Source organism: Hyaloscypha bicolor (assembly GCF_002865645.1).
Source record: "Hyaloscypha bicolor E unplaced genomic scaffold K444scaffold_116, whole genome shotgun sequence".
Classification (NCBI taxonomy): domain Eukaryota; kingdom Fungi; phylum Ascomycota; class Leotiomycetes; order Helotiales; family Hyaloscyphaceae; genus Hyaloscypha; species Hyaloscypha bicolor.
In genome coordinates, this window is record NW_020194618.1 from 758101 (window position 1) to 779231 (window position 21131).

General features: G+C 39.1%; 4 protein-coding genes across 4 annotated transcripts; 2 read left to right on the top strand and 2 right to left on the bottom strand.

The window, feature by feature from the left end:
• Nucleotides 1–3101: 3101 nt before the first annotated feature.
• Nucleotides 3102–4492, top strand: K444DRAFT_653901 (uncharacterized protein; the record flags this gene model as incomplete). The annotated part of the gene is made up of 5 exons (XM_024885907.1): nucleotides 3102–3257; nucleotides 3317–3495; nucleotides 3553–3650; nucleotides 3894–4352; nucleotides 4463–4492. The coding sequence occupies exons 1-5, from the start codon at nucleotides 3220–3222 to the stop codon at nucleotides 4490–4492; spliced, it is 804 nt and encodes a 267-aa protein (XP_024734548.1). The 5' UTR covers nucleotides 3102–3219.
• A 1057-nt stretch (nucleotides 4493–5549) lies between these two features.
• On the top strand, nucleotides 5550–6363 carry K444DRAFT_615052 (uncharacterized protein). Its single transcript, XM_024880643.1, has one exon. The coding sequence runs from the start codon at nucleotides 5632–5634 to the stop codon at nucleotides 6247–6249; it is 618 nt and encodes a 205-aa protein (XP_024734549.1). The 5' UTR covers nucleotides 5550–5631; the 3' UTR covers nucleotides 6250–6363.
• On the bottom strand, nucleotides 6341–7467 carry K444DRAFT_533549 (glycoside hydrolase family 93 protein; the record flags this gene model as incomplete). The annotated part of the gene is made up of 4 exons (XM_024875159.1): nucleotides 6341–6648; nucleotides 6708–6993; nucleotides 7046–7228; nucleotides 7291–7467. The coding sequence occupies 4 exons, from the start codon at nucleotides 7465–7467 to the stop codon at nucleotides 6341–6343; spliced, it is 954 nt and encodes a 317-aa protein (XP_024734550.1).
• Nucleotides 7468–17970: 10503 nt separating this feature from the next.
• K444DRAFT_565139 (HET-domain-containing protein) lies at nucleotides 17971–20741 on the bottom strand. Its single transcript, XM_024877094.1, has 2 exons — nucleotides 18769–20741; nucleotides 17971–18705 (listed from the first exon to the last, which is right to left on the bottom strand). The coding sequence occupies exons 1-2, from the start codon at nucleotides 20369–20371 to the stop codon at nucleotides 18068–18070; spliced, it is 2241 nt and encodes a 746-aa protein (XP_024734551.1). The 5' UTR covers nucleotides 20372–20741; the 3' UTR covers nucleotides 17971–18067.
• Between the last annotated feature and the right edge of the window lie 390 nt (nucleotides 20742–21131).

Below are 21131 nucleotides of genomic sequence, written 5' to 3' on the forward strand. Positions count from 1 at the left end.
ACGGCTGCAGCTCTTCGGCCGGCCCAGTGGTAAGTGCAAAAGCGACCGCAACCGCGCTCCTAAAACGAGGCTTGCGTCAGAAAGCGGTTGGGCCAAGCGGTCGTCGGGAAGGGTTGCCCGTTCCGCAGAAAGGCGAACGCATCTCGGAGATGTGGTGAGGAATTTTGAAGGACGCTGTTTGGTGTTTGATTTTCGTGGAGGTGTTTGATCGTTTGATCCACCAGATCTGGAGGAGGGAGGGGCCGGTTAGTGAAAGGCCGCTGGTCATGTGACGTCAGACCTCTTTCGCGTCGGTTTTGGGATGTTATGGTAGGCTTTTGAAAATTGAGCTTTTTTCATCTATATATTGCTGTCGTTAGAGATTCAACTGATTTGAAGCTTTTTGGTTGGAGGCAAACGTTTTGTCATATCACGTGCTGAAGCTTTGTCAGCAAAATGTTGCCTGTCTAACGTCGATCGAGGCGATCCCGTGCAGCGTTGCTTAACTTCCTTCATAGTTTCTTCACAACTGCTTCACATCTTCGAGATCCTCATCGACTCCGATCAAAACTATGGTTTTCAACAAACTCCCAGATGAGTTCGAAATCTTTGTGTTCCACCCGCTGCTTGTTGACCAGTGAGAGTACGAGCAGAACGCCAACCTCGCGCGAGTAGTTCGTTGCTGTCGCCACTTCTATGACCTTGCAGTTCCAATTCTACATTCGTCTTTCAATTGCGAAGGAAAAGCGAGGTCCTTAGCCTTCCTCCGTACGGTGTTGAAACGACCAGATCTCGCGATTTACCATAAAGCGCTTGAAAGGTTCATTTGAGTCCAGTGGCTAATCAATTGCATCTTTGCAGAATTTCCAAGAACCTCTCCTCGAAGCTACCTGCTTTCTTGGCTATCTGCGTCAACTCATGTCGCTCCTCTACTGCCCGGTTCAACTCTTTACCCGCTTTGCACGTGACCTTACTTTTCTCTGAAAACTAAGGTGGAGGCCGGTGTTAACTCGCCTTATGCACGCTAAAATTGCAGTGCGCAGGCGACTGGGATACCGTATGCGGTGGAGCTTGCAGCGCGGCTTCCAGAGCCTCGTGCCAACACATGATTCTCGGTGTGCGAGCCGTCGTCGTTCCTCCTCGTTGACGCTAAAATTGCAGTGCTCCCTCAATGGGGTAACTTGGTGTCAGCGATGTGGGTGTCCGTCCCTCCTCGTTAACGCTAAAATTGCAGTGCACGAGACCGGCGCACAACAAGATGCTCGGCTCTTCAGCCTATGCCCGATGAATTCGTCCTCTCCTTGGACGCTAAAATTGCAGTGAAACCAATGAGCAATGAGAGGTTTAGCGAATGCCGCCTCATTATCCCTGGCATAGGAATTACCCCACAGACATTCTCTCCTCCTTTGCGCTAGAATTTCAGTGCAAAGTTGGGCTCAGCTCTCCAAGAGCCACACGCCAAACACGTACTGCTGAATCGGTACCCTGGTCCTCTCCTTTACGCTAAGATTGCAGTGCACGCGGTATCGGCGCTCCTCGGCGCTAAAACTGTGGTGCAGTACCTCGGTTCTTCAGCCTATGCCCGATGAATTCGTTCTCTCCTTGAGTCCTTGGACGCTAAAATTGCAGTGAGGCAAGTGATCAACCTGGAGGGATCGCCCGAGAGGCTTGGCGCATGCCCGACTCATTATCCCTGGCGTAGGAATTAACCTTACCCCACAGACATTATCTCACATCCGGATTATAACTCGAATCCACAAGGCGACCTCCTATACCGACGACCAGAGTTTTCGTTGGGTGCCAAATTATAAGGGCTTAAGGCCGCACTGAATAAGGGATGTGACGACAAGAGTTTAAGAGATAATGGTACGATGCGTTCTCTTTCGATCGATGTCAAACAGCTGGCTCCCACTGGATCGATATTCCTAGAAGATGGGATTCGATCACCGCCCTGCTGACCCTCCTTCTCCTGAACCTCTCGACGTCCAAGCTAGCAACCTATGTTGATAATTGGATGGACGACGCTGAGTTCGTACCTTATGTCTTTGAAGCTACAAACTCTGGACGGACCCCCGGCGTACTTCCTGAGCAGTCTCCGCATGATCGAAAGGCAGTGAGGGAATTTGAGGACTCCCCATCTCCAGACTCAATCCTGCCCTTCCTGCAGCTCAAGTCCATCCGACAAGTTGCACTGCCTAATTCAATCACCAACGGAGGGTGCGACGAGCACATGAACGACGAGGATATCAAAGACCCAATATTGCGCGTCACTCACCTCTCATTCCTCCCAGAATCTGACATCCAGATTCCTCCGGTCTTTCCATGGCCTCATACATTTCTCATACGTCCGCTGGAACGAGGAGGATTCATACCGCCAGAGGTACGACGCGGACTTCTGCACTCTAAGGACTCCCTGCTAGAATTGACTCTGGTTGATGGCGGTGGAGAATATGAACAGGCGGATGAGAACGAGGAAGGCACCTCCACTCACGCCTGTGAACAAACCGGTCCTTCCACTGGGATCTCTACTCGAGTTTCGACAAGGCAGTTGCGCTCGTGGGACGTGATAATACCCTGATGCGAAACATACTAGTTTCGAGCCTCTCACGCATGAACAGGCCTTGAGAGTTGTGGATAGCCTGCCATAGTCGTTGAAAGAATTGGCACTTAGGACATATTTTCCTCCCATAGATTAGGCCATTGAAGTACTTCTGGAGCGGAAACGACAAGGTGGACTAAAGAGCCTGAAGGAAATCGATCTGTTATTCCAGAAGGACTTTACAGAGCAGAAGATTCGAGACGACCCAGAAGGATGGAAGTATGAATTGCAGGTGATTAAAATAGGGATTCAGATTACGAGGTCTCGGGTGGGATTTTTTTCATTAGCGAAAGTTAGAAATGAATTGCAAAAGCCCTTTTGAGCATAGAGCTGGATTCGTTGGAGTATCTACTGTACCACCGCCACATTCATATTAAATATCGAGATGTTGGTTGTTGGTTGTTGATTGGGAAGGATTTTAGGCATTGATATTGGGGCAGTGCCTACATGGTACCCCTGACAAGGCTCCAACAGACAGATGCGGCGCAGCTTCCGCTTCAAAAGGACATCACTCCCAACACCAACATCCCCCAATGTAAAATATATATTAACAGTATCAACAACATCTCCCATCCTTTCCAAGCGACCATAAGGAATCACCACTTCATCACGTGGAAAGAGCTTCGTCTCTCAGACCCGCCATGTTGCAATACTTCCGTGAAGCCCCACCAATCTCCAGGTACCCCCCTTTCCCCTTCCATCCCTCCCTTCTCGTCTTCCCTAACAACAACCCCCCAGGACTCTAGCAGCAATAACGTTCGCCCTCTCCCTCCTCGTCTACACCTACGTCCTCTCCTACTCCAACTTCGCTTTCCGTCCCCAAGCCTTCCTGCAACTGCCGCCCGAACTCTGGCGGCTCTTCACCCCTTTCTTCCTCACTGAGCGAGGGATTGGGGTTCTATGGGATACGTACTTCTGTGAGCAACTAAACCAAGAACCTTAAAAGTATTGACGGCGGCTAATGACAGGCAAAGTGTATACCTATGGAGCGAAGCTGGAGGTTGCTTCGCCTAGATTCTCTCAGCGCGCGGATTTCTTTGCTTATATTTGTTTCGTTTGTCTTGTTATTTTGGTGAGTTGTGTACATTTGGCCCTTGCCATTCCATTCCTCTTCTGTTGGCATTGAAGTTCATTTATATGGCATTATCCTCGAGTTGAGGAACCGTCTCAAATCTCTTTCAAAGTCTCCAATTTTCCACTCCCAAACGGGACGCAAGTCAACCAAGTCCACTCATTTGGTTGATCACTTCCCCATCTTCCCCCTCCATTGAAAACTATTCTCCTCCCAGTTGGAAACTCTCTAACCAGGACGCAGGGCCTAAACATCGTCATCGGCGGCACGGCCTTCGCGACCCCCCTCGCACTAGCATTCATCACAACCTCCACCATCGACTCCTGGGGCCTCCCCGTCTCCCTCCTCGGCCTCGCCACCTTCCCATCGCAATACCTACCCTACGCATTCCTCCCCACCACCCTCCTAATCAGCGGGCCGATCGGCGCCCTCATCCACGGCACCGGCCTCGTCGGAGCCCACCTGTACGACCTGCTGACCGGGCTGTACCCGCAGTATGGCGGGCCGAGAAGGAGTTTGATCGCGACGCCCGGATGGATGAGGCGGCTGTGGGGCACGAGGGCGGAGCTCGTGAGACCGTATGGCACGGTGCTGAATGCGAATGCGGCTGTTGGGGCGGCTTCGGATGGCGTTGGAGTGTCTGCGTGGGGTGTTGGGTGGGGGAAGTGGGGGGAGGGACAGAGGCTGGGAGGCGATGCTGAGGTGGGAGGAGGGGGTGCAGGACTGCAGCGGGGACGGTCAACGGCTGGGCTGGCTGTGGCTGGATTTGTGTTGATTAGTTGTGTGCTGGGAATGGTGTTCATGTGGTATAGGGATCCGGAGGGTTGGTGGACTACGATTAAGGGAGAGTTGTTTGGTGGGGATATGTCGGGTGGGATGGCGACCAGTGGGGTCTAGGGATCGATGGCTGCGATTGAGGCGAGAGGAAGCCGATTACTGTAACTTTGTCATCATTTGAGTTTTCCTCTGTGAGATTGAGTATCTGAAATGAAAAGAATGGCTCGTCTCGACTGCAATCATATAATTCTTGCAATTGCTCATCCCTCGTTCTTTCCCTAACACGAAAGTAATTTGTTGGTGTGATATACTATCCCCCCTCCCCCCTTGAATGCTTACAGTGGGTCCACTAGTAACGCCACCCTGAAACCTCGTTTATAACCCCCAACTAGGAAATATCAGGTGCTTTCCAGAATCGCTATTGGCTATACACCCTTGAAATGGCCAGCGCTTGGGTGGTGTTATTTTTGGGCCACTGTAAGTATTCAAGGGGGGGTAGTATGCAGTACTGAGCTACGTATAGATTGTAAAGTAGAGAAGAAAGTGAGAACGGCTTCGATTGAACTGGAAAGCGGTAAAGACTTAATTGCGCCCATTTGGTGGAATGATGTGTGTATGGAGATGATGGCGAATATTGGACCCACTTGAAATGGTTCATGGGGTGGATAGTATTGAACTGATAGAGGTGATGTCTTGCAGATGAGGAATTCGAACAACCAGGCTATAGTAGAACGTTCTCTCTTACATTAATAGAGCCAAGGAGATGGCTTATTAAACAAGGCATCAATCATCACTGAAATCATACAGAAACAATTCTAGAGCAGCACAAAGCTAAGAAGCATTTTAATAAAACCAGGCATAATCACGTGTTACCCGCTTATTAGATGCCTTTAACTGTGGTCAATTGGAAAGCTAGCTAGAGCGGAGGGTGAAGCTAAATATAAGAGAGTAAATAGAATCACATGAACAATGAGCAGTGGGCCTGCTAAGCCGAGGGTGGCCATAAGGGGCTGAGGCACGTGACGCCACAGTCGTACCACCTGACCGCGCTCGGCCCGTCCCGTGACTACCCTATATCGACGTCAAACCCGTCTTCTTCCACTTCATAACTTGACTCTTCAACTCACAACGACACCAGCCAAATCTTCACCTCCGCCCAACCTGGCCCCCGAAGATCGGCAGCCAACACTACACCACCATCAACATGTCCACCCGCCTCCCCCTCCACGAATTCAAGATCACCCACAGCGACTGGCCCACCACTGCCCCCTCGGCGGAAACGCCCATCGTGAACCCCCTCTCGCTCCTCCTCTGCCGCTACCCCAATGGCGCCTACCTCTCAAACCCAAACTTCATGCTCCTCTACTCGCGCGAGAATGCCTACGACAGGTACGTCGACCGCTTGTACGGAAGCCTGACGGCCGGCTCCTCGGCGCCCCTCGACCGGCCCAGGAAGAAAGGCGCGCAGACCTTCTGGATGAAGACGCATTCTGAGAATGAAGGCTTGCTGGAGTTGTTGGAGGCAGCAGGGATCTTGAAGAGGACCGGGCAGACGTTCAAGCAAGGGTTTGCGACGTTGGTGGCTGTGGAGACGCAATTGGTGGATGGACAGTGGGCAGAGGTGTGCCATAATCAGAAATGTGGGAAGAGAGAGCAGTTGGAGGCGGAGGGGGGCAGGATGAAGAGGTGTTCGAGGTGTAGGGATGTGTGGTATTGCAATGCAGAGTGTCAGAAGGCGGGTTGGCCAGAGCATAGAGGAGGGTGTAAGGTGTATAAAGAGGCTGCTGAGAAGAGGGCGGCGGTTGAGGAGGAGACTGTTTGAGGAGATGCACGTAGGGAGTGCGAAAAGTATGTTATTTGAGGTGTTTGATCTCATGGAAGCAATGTTCGACTTCGGAAACCGGATATCAATACTAACCAGTATAAGTAATCTTCCTCGTCTTGCATCCGCCATTGTGATCAAACAAAATCAGCACATTTCCCCCGTCTAATTTCATAATCCCACCCCAACCACTCTCTCCTTCCTCAGGTCCAACCAGCATCTTGACCCGCCAGTCCCCGGGACGACCATAAATTGCCTTCAAGCGCGATCCAGTTCCATCCTCATTTGTCTGAAAAGTGACCAAGAGTCCGAAACCACACGCTGCAACCTGCGGAGCAGCAGCAACACCTTTCTTCGCACGGTAAACCACTGAGCGGTCTCCCCACGTCTTACCATCATCTACCTCGCATCAACATGAATCCCCGCTTTCTTCCAAAGGAAAAGTTAGGGAGACTCACCACGCGAGGTGACAGATTTGATATGCATAATCCCATCCTCATCCGTCTCAAACACAGCAACCAACAGACGTGATACCTCGGCAACCCCTATCATCCCATCTCTCGCCAAAATCCCTTGTCCCGAGATCACCTTGGCCTCTCCCCAGGAGTGGCCGTCGTCGTGGGAGATGCGCTGGATTGAATCTTGATCGAGGGGACTGTTTTCGCGGCTGTAGTAGAGTTGGAGATCGCCGTCCTTGGCGAGACGGAGGAAAGGTTCCCAGAGGCCCCGCGCCGGGTTTGAGCTCTGCTCCCGCGGTCAGCATGAAATGGAGTGTGTTCGAAGGCACAGGAAGTACCTCTTCCGCCGTTGAAAGATACTTCCAGCATCTACCGCCATCGTCCGAGACACAGATCGTGATCCGGAAATACATCTGGTGACCCACGGCGTTCGTGGTATGGTTTCGAAAGGCGCAGAGGACATTCCCATTTTTCAGCTGGAGGAGGAATGGGTTGTCAACATCACCGATTCCTCGAGTCACCTGTTTTGATATGTCAATTAGTCGCGGATGTCTTGGGACATTGGGATTGAGGTTGCTGGTACCTCGCCAAGACGCTCCCAAACTAAGTTATCATCGAGAATTGAACAACCCAAGCTATTATTGAGAGCTGGGCAATACGTTGTAACGATGACGTTCTCTCCGTTCTCGAATGCGGTGTACACGCCAAGAAGCAATCCATTACGTAGTTTGGTCGCGCGAGGATAGGTGCCGTGACCCATGTGACTTGGTTGAGCGGTAAGTTCAAACATTTCGTTATTCTGCGTTGGCGTGGGGTAGTGTGGTGATGCTTTGGTTTTGTTGATGTTTTGTTTGCAAAGTCTGGGAGGGAAGAATGCGTCTTGAGGTGTTGGACAGCACGATATGCTTGGCAATGATTTGGCTATATGATAGACACTTTGAGAGAGGTATATTAATGAAATTGATTATACTAGTCAAAAACTTACGGACGATTGGTCAAGCGCCAGGAAGACTTCTACGCGAATAGAAAAGGTATTCCATTCCGGAAACCATCCAAAAGTCAGGCATAAAACACATCCTCGGTATCAACCCGTTCCCCAAAAAGCTGTCTTACACCCCACCTACCGGAGATGTTTCGTCCCTTTCGTCACCGCTTACCACATAGGAGGATAACGACATCCACCTCCGCCATAGCCCGGATATCGATATCTGTAGGGGGGGTATGTAGGCGAGCTCGGCCCGGAGGAGTGGACATAGTCGCTTGGCGACGAAGGAGAGATTGATCCAGATGGAAGGCGAATAGCCAAGGTTTCAAGATAAGGCTCGACATTCTGTGCCAAAAGCCGAGAGTCGACGGTGTGGATTGTTCGTCCTAAATATTGAGAGCAGTCAATACAGATGCTTCTTGGTTTGGTCTCTCGACATTGCGGACAGATGAGTGTCATTTCGGTTCCGGGTTTGCTGATAGCTAGTGGACTTGCGTGCTGTTGTGGTTAAGTTTGACTTGAGTTAAGTTGAGAAAGTTAGTTGTTGATGAGATGGAGAAGATGGATCCAAGGGAAGAATTGGGGAGTTTTTATAAGCAATTGGAGAGTTCAGGAAGATTCGAAGAAGTCTTAAAGGGTGTGTGGGATTAACTGTTCTGTGAACATAGAGGTTGAGTAAGGAGGTTGCTGAAGAGGCATTCTGCCCCACACAATCAGAAGTTGCAAAGTGGTCCTCTAGGTGATTAAGGAATATTGTTGCTTCCCGGGGACTGTTTCAACGAAGCAGTTATTCAAAAGCTGCAAGAAACTCAACTCCATAGCTTGAAACATAATCTCAAGGGCTTGAATAACGGGTGTAGCAATGGGACAGCTTACGAATAAAAGCTGGTAGTGTCGTCATTGACGGTTAAGATTCCACACCCCTTGAAAATCCCAGGTGCATCTCCTGTTTCGAGAATAAGTCCGTCGTATTTACTTTCAGAGTTGGTGTTAAGCTGCCCAACGGGTAGGGAAAACAAGTCGATCGGGAGCTGAAGAACGGGACTTGCGAAATCGAACGCCAGTTGAATTTCCAAGCAGGAGAAGCTCCTCCGACCATCCACGCTTTCGATTTTGAAGCAATGCTTTCTGGTGCAAAATTCACTGGACTTAGCCCTTGGAACCGTATGTTCGAGAGTGAATGGGCTCGAATGGCCCCTAAATTTGTGTCGTTCGAATATTGCATCCACACTTCCCCCCCTTCCACCATTAATTTCAAGTCCTTAGTGATATGGTAGTTTAGAAATATCTCTCCATCAAGACTCGCCCATGACCAAGTTGGAGCCCGATATTGACTTGACTCGAAGACTTGGATGCATTCTGGGGCTGCCACATCGACTGGGCGACGAGGTTGTTACGCCACAGCCCAGCCAAATACGGCCCCGAATCCCAGCGCTGCGCGAATTGCTTGGCGATCCAGCCAACAGCCACCAACTTGTCGCGCTCGTTGGTGAGAAGGCACTTCGAGTAGACTGAGACGATTTGTCGCCAACTACGGTCTCTCTCTGGTCCCAAAAATCTAGAGTTCCTGTCCTTCAGAGAAGCACCAAATCTGAAACCTCCTTCGGATTGGATCGTGGAAGCGCTACCTCACCACATTCCCAGAGTATATATTCGTCACCGAAGTGGAGATTTCTTGGAGACAAAACGCGTTCTTGGACCGCCCTTGAATTCGGAAAGTCAATTTCTTCTTTTCAAGGTTCTCCCCGGATCGACAGCACAGCCTCGAAAGAGAACGTTCATGATACCCCTGGGAAGTATATCATACGAAACAAGATTTCTCAGGGCCGAGAGAAAAAAGATAACAGGAGTCTGGTAAACTTACAGCCACACGCGAACAAGGGGAAATTGCTGTCTCAAGAAATCTTCCTTCGGCCCGAAACGCCGAAAATATCGTCGAGTCCGATCCGAACCTTGCATAATAATAATATATTTTTTATAATAGTTTATATGCCCTTAAAAATTCTCATTTATTAGACTAAAACTATTATTAGTTATTAAGACTTATTTCGAAATATAAAAGTCTAGAGTTTAAATTAAATCTTTAATATTAAGAACTCGCATTTACTTACTCTTAATTTTTATAATATTAAGTAATATAAAAGTAGTTATTTTTAATAATTTTAATAATTACTAAATTCGTTATATAACTAGTTTAATATTTAATTAATATTAAGATAAGCTTTAAATAAATTAGTCAAATCCATAATAATAATATAAATTTATATCTCGAAATAAAACTTAGTAAAATAGTATAATGGCTGGTATAAGGGCATGATCTACCAAGGACAGGATATCAGAAATAGGCACAAAACGAAGCTAAGCCAGAATTACTTGGACGGAATAATACTAAAGGTCAAGGCATCCTCCCTATTTTATTTCATAGCTTAGTATTTTCTAATATATAAGATTCTTTAAACTTTGAGCCTTTAACTATTATATTAATTCCGCTATTATATAATACTAAGCTTACTTGACTTGGCCTATAAAAGCAATATAATATTACCGGTAAAGGACCTGTATTTATTCTTAAAAAGCAAAAACAGAATACTGCTTTTAATATTTAATAACCTCCTTGAACTATAAAGAACTAGAGAGCTTAACTAGAAGTATAACGTCTATAATCTAGTTAACCTCGGAGCCTAACCCTTAACTAGAGCAGATAATATTCTCCTTCTAGTAATTAGTTTTTTACTAATATAAAAAAAAGGAAAATATTATTTTCTATAACCCGATTAATCTCGGAGCCTGATCCTTAACTAGAATAAATAATATTCCCTTAATACTAATAAGAGTAAAAGAACCGGCCCTCTTTCTTAGTATAAGAAGAATTAGTAATAGTTTACTAATTTAAAATAAGAAAAGATAATAGTCGGTTTTAGTCTACTAATTTAAAACTAAATAAGATAATAATTAGTTATAGTTTACTAATATTAAATAAGAAGAACTTACTTAGTACTTACTTTTATAGCTAATATTTCTTCTAAAGCTATTATAAATAGCCCGGGGCCAAGTACTACTATTATAGGTATATTAGATAAAAGGCTCTAGTATAATAAAATAAAGAAGCTAGACTTTAATATTATAAACCCATATTACCGGGAAAGCTATTATAATACTATTCTAGAAAAAGATATTAAAAAGTAGCTAGCTAACTTGAAACTTAAAATTAATATAAATATTCTAAAAATAGATAAGGCCTAGTAGAAATTACTTATACGAGATAACCTTATTAATAAATACTATCTTATAGCTAATAAATAAGCGGAATACTACTAGAAATTTCACTTATATATTAACTAACTTACTAAAAAAGTTAATAAGCTAGAGATAATTACTAATTAACTTTATATAAGGGAAAGACTAGTATAAGAAGAAGTAATAAAGTAAAGATCTAAATAGGCAGATATTTAGGAATATTATAGATTTATATTAGAAGAACTATTTAGGGGCTAATACTAAGGCTTTCTCCCGCTTTTAGTCTATAGTAATTAATTATAGCTTATTAGAATTAAGGATCTTACCCTATTTATAAATAAAAATAATTACTAGATTAATAATTAGATATTTAATATAAGAAATAAACTAATATAGAACTTCTCTGAATTTAATAATAAATTACTAAAAATTACTTATATAATATAACTAGTTACTAGAAATACCCGTAACTTTATTTATAATTAACTAGAACCTGGATTAGTTAGATAGATCTTAATTACTAAATAGATCTTTAAGATTTTCTAGTAAGCTTATAATAAAAGTAAAGAGATAAAGTACTAGGAAATAAAAGAGGTATACTAGTACCTGAAATAAAGAAATAAGCTATTTCCGGTATTCTAGGTAAAGTTTATTTACTTAATAATAAAACTAGGAAAGTTACCGGATAACTAATATAATAACTTAATAGATAAAATAAATCTCGAGCTACTTAAGAGTTTAGGTAATAAGAAGTTTAATATTTCTAGGGACCTTATTAAATAGTATATAAAATAAGAGAATAGGCTTCTTTTAATTAAAATTTAGTAATTCCAGGAGAAATAACTAGTAGAAATTACTTACTATTAAATACTATTTCGGGCTAGAAAGCCTGCCGGAATTTAAGAAGCTATAGTAATCCTATATCTAATAAATTAATCTTAGTAACTAGTATTTCTATAGCTAAAGAAGGCAGTCCGTCGAGAATTTAAGAAAAGACTAGACTAGCTAAAGAGTCTTTATTATTATAGCTATAGAAAGCCTAGATATATAAAAAGTACCTATTCTAACTTTAATAAGATTATACTTATTAAAGAGAATTATTTAGAAAGAGCTAATAATTCAGGAATAAATAATAAGAATACTAATTCTTATCTATTATCTAATAAGAAATATAATATTAATAAGTTAGGAAAAGTCTAGCTCTAGGTATAGAGATAGCTCTTCTAAAATAAGAACTTTACTAAGAACCTATAAATCTTACTTAGCTAATTAGTAGAAACTAGTTCCTTATTAATTATTAAATATACTAGAAAGGCAAAACCATAACTTTTTAGTACTTAGTAAATACTAGAGTAAATATATATACTCTAATTAACTAAAAATATATTTATTCCTTAATAAAAGTACTATAAATACTCTTATATAAACTCAAAACCCCTATTCTCTTATAAGATTTTAATAAATAACCTAGTAAAGCTATTTAATATCTAGCTACTATAGATCTAGCTATTAATTAGTACTTCTAAATTTAATAATACTTACTTACTACTAACCTTAGCTCTTATAATATAATTCTGAAAAGGAAATAGCTAGTAAAGTATAATATCTTATTAAATTATTAATAGAATTAACTTTATTAGCTAGAGAACTATAAGATAAATTAGCCGGACCTTACTTAGAAAATCTAATAGTTTAATAAGAAATATTAAAAAAAAAAATTACTTTGAAAATACTTTAACTAGAATCCTGAAAAAGACTAGTAAAATCAGATCCGAGAAGTAAAAAAATATACTTCTTATTTCTTTATAAGACCTTAATACTTTCGAAATAGTTAAGCTACTAGATTATTCTTATTATTTTATTAAAATAGCTATCTTCTAATTAAGTACTAAAGATTCCAATAACTTAGTCGGATTAGTTACTATTAATAAGATTAACTATATACTTAAGAAATAGGATTATAAACTAAAGAGATATTTACTATTACCTATAGTAATTAGATAACTAATATTATAGCCTAACGGGTATTATACTTAAACTAGTAACCTAATATACTCTCTAGATATAAATAAATCTAATACTCTCGGTAATATACTATTTTTTAATCCTAAAGAACTTTAAGAGCTTTAGATATTTCTTCTTATATAATTATATAATATAGCTAGAATATTTTTTAAGAAAGTAGTAAATAAGCTTCCCTAGTCTTAATTCTTTAACTATAAGCTTCGTTTTAATAGACTAGACCCTTTAATAAAAACGGCCTATTTCTATAAGATAAACTTTAATAAACTCGAAAAAATAAGAGAATATCTTATTAAGAACCTAAAAAAGAATTTTATTAAGCTATCTGAATTCCTCTTCTTATTATTAGTTTTATTTATTAAAAAGAAAAACAGTAGCCTATAATTTTGTATTAACTATTAATAGCTAAATATTATAATAAAAAAGAACTACTACTTCCTATTACTTATTACCGAGACTCTTAATTAATTAGCTAAATTATTAGTATTTACTAAATTAGATATTTAATATAAAACTAGCTTCTATAATATAAGTAGCTTTTAAAACGAGATATAAATTATTTAAACTAGTAGTTTTACTATTTAGACTCTATAATAGTTTAGTAATTTTCTAGTAATATATTAATACTATTCTAATAGACTATTTAGATAACTTTTATTTGGCCTATATTAATAATATACTAATCTTTTTTAAGAATAAGAAGAAGTATTAATAATATATTAGAATAGTTCTATAAAAGCTTTAGGATACCGGATTATAAGTTAATATCCGTAAATATAAATTTGAAGTTTCTAAGATAATATTCTTAGGATTTATTATCTTAAATTAAGGTATATAGGTAAATTCTACTAAAACCTCTATTATCCGAAACTAGTACTAACTTATAATAAAAAGAGAGATATAATTATTTTTGGGCTTTTATAACTTCTATTATAGGTTTATCTAAGCCTATAAATATATTTCCTATTCCCTAAATCATCTAACTAAAAAGGATACTTTACTAAAATTTATACTTAATAAAACCTAGCTAGATGCCTTTAATTAGCTTAAAGATCTACTTCTCTCTATTTCTATATTTCTCTATTTTAAATATAATAGGGAAACCTGCCTAAAAACTAACTATTTAGATCTAGTTACTATAGATATACTCTCTTAAAAAAGCCTAGAGAACAGATAATAATACCCGGTCTAATTTTATTCTAAAGTTCTTTAAGGAGCCAAAAGCCATTATAAAGTTTATAATAAGGAATTCCTTACTATTATTTAAGGACTCCGGGAATAATAGGTAGAACTAATTAGCTTATCTAATTTTCTAATTATTACTAATTATAAAGCTCTTAAGTATTTTAGTACTAAGAGGCTCTTAAATAAGTAATAAATCTAATAGATAGGTTTCCTATTATAATTCTATTACTAGATTACCTATTAGCTAAGTAAAGATAATATTATTACTAATATCTTATTTTAAAAGAATAAGCTTATACTAATTCAGAAATAAGCCAAGAAAGCTAAGAGAACTAGATAAGTTATTTTATTAGACCTAATTCTTATTTTTACTAAGATAATAAATATGGCTTATACTTTTATTAAAATAGAAGAAATAAATAAGCTATTTATTATAATTAAAGTTTTATAAGCTAATTAGACGAACCTAGCCCTAGAGAATAAATATAGGAAAGCCCGGAAGAATACGGATCTATAAGAAATATTAAATAGCTATATACTTTATAATAAAAGACTTATTATACTAGATAGATATAATAATCTATAAACTAGGCTCCTATAATAAATCCATAATATAATAACTATTATATATCCCGGTTAAAATAAGATAAAAATCCTAGTTTAGAAACTTTACTATTAGCCTACTTTCTTTATAAATATTAACTACTTTATAGTAAACTATTATAAATATTAAAGGTCTTATAAGCCAAGAGATAAAATACTAGGCCTATTATACCTATTACTAATTCCCCTAAAGATATGAAATAATTTGTCTATAGATTTCTATATTCCTGGCTCTATAAATAAGAGATATAATAATATATTTATTATAGTTAATTAATTATCTAAATAATATATAAGCCTACTAATAACTAAGAATACTATAGCTAGAACTATAACTAGCCTATTTTATTACTATATCTAGTAATTCCGAGAATTTCTTTTTACTATTATAAATAACCGAGAACCCTAATTTATTTCAGACTTTATAAATAAATTATTAAGATTAACTAGAACTAAGCTAAAGCTCTCGACTATAGAATATACTCAAACTAATAAATAAATAGAAATTATTAACTAGATTATTAATACCTAACTTTGCTTCTTTATTAATTATTTTTAGGATAATTAGGCAGATTTATTTCCGGTACTTAATATTATAGGTATTGCCTATTTATATAAATTAACTAGCTTATCTCTCTTAATAATTAATTATAGATATGAATTCAGGCTAAATTTTAACTAGATACTACTAATAATAGAATTTAAAATACCGAGAAAGAAACTTAATTAGGAAAAAGTATAATAGTAGGCTAAGAGAATTAATACTATTATTAATTATATCCGAGAATATATAATAATAGCTTAGAAGTATTAAGCTAAGTAAGCTAATAAGAAATAGTAAGAACCGGATTTTAGTCCAGGAAATATAGTCTATATAATTAAAAAGATATAGAAAACGGACTATTTATCTAATAAATTAAACTATTTCCTTATTAGACTATTTAAGATTAATAAAATAGTCGGCTATTTATATTAATTAGACCTTCCTCTATTATATAGGATTTAGTTAATTTTCTATATAAATAAACTTTATAAGAATTCTACTAATTTATTACCTGGCTAGACTAATAAAAAGCCTAGTTCTACTAAAGTTAATAGTAAATTTAAATAAAAAGTTAAAAAGATTCTCTTTTCCAAGGTACTTTATAGTAAGCTTTATTATAAGATTAAATAAAAGAAATAGGATATAGATAATAAATAGTATCTTATATTAAACTTTAAGAACTTAGTATTTAAACTATATAAATTTCACAAGTAAAACCCTAGTAAAATAGGATTTTCTATTTAGCTAAATAAATAGATTTAGTATATTAAAAAGAACAAGTTTAATAAAAACTACCTAGATAATAATAAACCTTAATAATAAGGCCTTTATAACTAGAGAAAAAGAAGAAAAACCTAGATATTTCCTGAGTTTTATCTAAACCCTAATATATTTCCTTTATTTTATTATATTAGTATTTACTTTCTTTTCTAGAAATCTAGATAAAATATTTTTCTTTATTATACTAGATTATATTTTATTATCTAGATAAATTATAAAAAAAGTAAAATTTTAAAGCTAAGCTAAAAGTAAATACTTGCCTATATTAGTTTAAAATATTATTAAAAATTAAGGAAAATCTTTCTAATTACTTTAATTTTTATAATCTTAATTATTTATATTATTACTATTACCTTAATAAAACTATTAATAAAAACAAAACAGATAAGAAATCCCGGTAATATATTATTTATAGCCAGACTAAGTAAGGCTACTTATTAGATCCTAGATAACTTAAATAATAATAGTAATATTTCAAGTTTAGTAGCTATTATTATTATTAATATAACTACTAGCTAAACTACTTTTATAAACAAAAATAGTAATTCCCTTACCTAAAAATAGGTTAATATATAGAATACGGCCTATATTACTCTTAAGAATATACCTGAAATTATTATAAAAAATATCTTAGTAAAATATTCTAAGAATAATAAAATAGAGGTTTTAGTTACTAGTAATAATAAGTCTAATAATTAAATAGGCGGAATAAATAGTACTAATAAGGGCTATCTAATTAATCTTATAAAGTCAAATACTAAGAAGGCAAAAAAGAGTAAGGCTAGCTTATCTAAGAAATATAAGATATTAGATAATAGTAAGAATTCTAATAATAAAAAGACTAAGAACAGAAAAACTTCTAGTAATAAAAGAAACTCTAACTATAATAAAAGTAGCTAAACTAGTATTAAGATATTTATTATAACTAGAAAATATATAATACTAAGTAATAGTTATTATATAAAGTACTAGTCTGAAACTAAGAGCTAGTAAATAATCCTAAAGACCAAATTAAAGAAATAATACCCTATAAATATTAATAAATTAGTAAATAATACTATTTAAGAAGTCGGAAAACTTCTTAGAAGCTCTTATAAAACCAAAATCATATAGTTTAAGGCCCGGGAATTTAATAATAAAATAGCTTAAGTAGCTGCCCTTAATATATAAGTCTCTATTATAGAGAAATAACTTGAAAATATATATATTAAGTTCGAGAAGGCCTAGAAATTAATTAAGTAGCTTAGAAACGGTATAATTAAGCTAAATACTATTATCCTAACTAAAAAGAAAGGTAAGCAAGCTACTATATTAAAGCTTATATTAATAAATAGACTCGATTTATTACCCCTATTTAAAGACTACCCGATAATAATAGTCCTAATATTAGTTATAGCCTATATAATACTTCCAGATCATATTATTAATATAAGTATAGGTATAATATAAGTAATAAATACTAAGAACTAGCCGGAATATACTAGAAACTGGGTTATTCTAATAGAGTTAAGACTATACTTTAATTATAAGTAAGCTATAGGAATTAGACAGAATAGGATTAATAGCCATTATTTCCTCTTTTTTCTTTTCTATACTACGGCTAAATAATCCCCTAAATAAGAGTATTTAGACTTCTCTTTAGGGGGGGGGTAATATAACGGCTAGTATAAGGGTATAATCTGCTAAGGACAGGATATCGGAAACAGGTACAAAACGAAGCTAAGCCAGAATTGCTTGGACGGAATAATACTAAAGGTCGAGGCATCCTCCCTACTTTGTTCCATAGCTTAGTATTTTCCAATATATGAGATTCTTTGAACTTTGAGCCTTCGACCATTGCATTGATCCCGCCGTCACAAATAGTATTAAAAACAAGCTTTCTTTTTAAAAATAAAATTTGCTCTAAGGGCATTTCTTTCTAAAACTTGTTAAAGTAACCCGCTTCTAGGGATCCTAGAGGAATAGCTTTATTTCACTGCTACGAAAGTCAAGTAATCGTCTGTCTTAGTGGATCTCAATCTCTTCTAAAGACACTAACCCCTTCTCTAAATTATCCATTACCTCTCCATCCATAACTCCAAGCACAAAACATTCACCTTGATGCGTGTAATAGCCATCTGTTTTACGCAGGATTACAGGTACGCTGAGTCCAGGGAACACGCAAACAACATCACCCACCTCTACACGTGGAGAACCAAGTCCCATATATCCACGACTGGTTATAAAGAACTTGCGATCCTTTGTCTTGTGATGCAGCGTGGAGACGAAAGACTGCATCTTTAGGTCCTTGCACGCTTCAGTAACCGAACTGACTGCAACACTAGGCGACCAAGTTAATGATCCTTCGGAGCCGGGATCTCCAAGGAAGAGGTCAAATTTCAAGGGTTCTTCGGAATGCCACAGCGTATATCTTTTCCATCCGGCTATTTCTGAGCAAGGAGGGTACCAGGGGCCGAACACGACGCCTAACAAAAACGCCTTTGCAAATTCGAAGAAGCGATCTTCTGATGTGGAGAGTCGAGCGTTTGTTATAAAATCCTGGTCTAAGAGAATTGTCCGGAAGTAGGCTTGTAATTGTGGTATCCCTGTAGGATAGGATTTACTTCTGCCTTCGTAGATCAATCTTGCCCAGCTAGGGGTGTCTGCATTTCATGTGTTAGTAAAGTACGTCTCAAACCAGACCAAGAATTGTTACAAAGACGTGCCTTCAACCCAAGTGTCCTTGCACTTTTCTTGCGCAATTCCAGATTTAAGTTCCTCTGTATCACTGTTGTATACTTTATTGTCGGTAATATGACGTTTGATCAGCATATGATCATGTCCACCACACCATATCCCATCTTCTACACAACCGGGGCAGAGGTCAAAATCTCCATTCCCGCAAATGTTGCAATGGTAATGTTGGTTGAGTACAGGACCACAGCAATTGTCGCAACAGATGACTTTTGGCTTCTGAGATGGACTACAATTAGAAATAGCAGTCACTTTAAGGTATTCGTTGATGAGTTCTGTTCTCCTTTTGGCAGCGGCAAGTCCAAGAGCATTTCTTCCACTGGAAAGGAAGTGGGATGTTGGGAACGAGTCGATTTCAGTTACAGTATCCCAGACAACTCCTTGCGCATATAAAGCCAGTGATGGCAACAGGGAGCAATGTGCCAACCCTTTTCTTCCCAAATCTGCGCTATACAGTTCGGTATCTAGAGGGCGTGGGTATCCCACCTGGCCCCAGTCAGGTACCCATGACGGAAGTACCATTCCATCAGGCGTGGTCGAGGAGCGTGGAGGACTATTATGCAAAATTTCTAGGTTCTGGTGCGTGTGAACCATAATACTTGCGACCTTGATATATAATTCAGAAATCGAAATTGTATAGTCAGGTAGGCCGAAGCAGTCCCCGTCACTCGCGAGTCCCTGCATGCCGTAGATGCGATCCCTGGGATCAGTACACATCATACAGTCGACTAGCCCACCCAGGATAGAAGATAGTTTGCTATCTATCTTTTTTTGCGCCAGGTACTCTTGTCGGAGAAAGGACTTTGCGAAGTGTCCTGCGCAGCCTCGACCCCAAATTAGGCCCAGGAAGTCGAACTTTTGAAACTTCCATGCTCCTGGATCTGTCTTCGTGGATATGATCAGACTCCACCAGTGCAACAGGCGCCATGAAAAACTGATGTCTCCACATGTGAACAAGACCTCCTTGCCAAACACATATTCTTGAACTGTCCACAACCTCAACCACCAGGGTCGTTCAAAGAAGGACAGAATTGCGTCGCATGCGCTTCCATCCAGTTCATTCAGTGCCTCTATTGTCTCTTCTCGACTGGTTTTTTTCCCCTTATTCCCAAATTCCTTGAATAGTCCTTGTATCGTTTGTAACGCAAGCCTTCCATCTTTGCCTTCCTCTCCAAGCCACACAACTACACATGACGCTCCGGAGTAGATATCTCCCATAAGTTGGACTTGTTGGCTGCGTTCATCTAGGTCCGATTGATTGATGCAAATAGCATCAATCCACCAGCGCATCTGCGGACGCTTATCTCGTAGCTCTCCCTCAGCCCCTCGAAAATGGCGTAGCGCTACATCCAGGTTCGCCGTTACCTGGACTTCTACACCGTTGATATGCATTGGAACGGTGATGTTGGGATCCCCCCAGCAATAAGACAGTGCATAATAGCCTGGAATCTTGTCGAGAGATATTTCCCTGGTCGTGCATTCTATAGGTGCCGATTTCTCTACCGAAGGGTGAATAGTAACTATTCGTATTTCGCGATTGCTGTATATTAAGGGAGAATATATTGACCGTTCCATACTCTCTGCTCAGCAAAGGCACGGACTGAAGTGGAAACTCTTGAATCGATTGACTTATTCGACAGTTCTAAGTAGCTCTTTATAGCCGTAGCTACGTCGTAGGATCGAATCCAAAATCCTGTCTGCCCCTGGCAATGCTCGTCCCCGAGGAACTCTGCGATGGCACCTATGTTCTACAATCCGGGAAGTTCATCCGCGAGGTGGATCGTCCTGCAACTGCTCGGGTTGTGCTTTCTGGAGTTTCGCATGTGCTTTCTCCGGTTTTGGGTCGCAAGGATCCTGCGGATTACCGTGAACCCGTGAGATGGCACTTGTGGTGAATAAGGGTTGTTGAATGATTGTAGGCGCTGGAGCTGTTGCAGGATGAGCGTCGTAGTTTGATGTTGATGTTGATTGCCAAGCTCTGAAAGAGTGGTGGACGGCGGTTATTTGCTTAATAATTCTATTGTGCGTAGTACCTTGGAGCCTGAGGTTATAAATTACTACTTTTGGCTTAACTTAAGAGATACCATTTTCGGCAACGCTAGGTAAAATGCAGATGATCGCCGGTACAGGCGAAGTACTAGGATACGAATATCGATGTTGAAAACTGAACCAGGACGATAAGGCTCGGCATACACATATATCAGGCACGGCTCGGCACGAATTCTCGCCCCGTTCCGCGACAATACTTGTAATGCAAACCAACATGATTAGTCGGTTAAACAACGTAGGAAGGGAGGAAGTTGTCGCCCGCCACTTTACAAAGCCATTTAGCGTA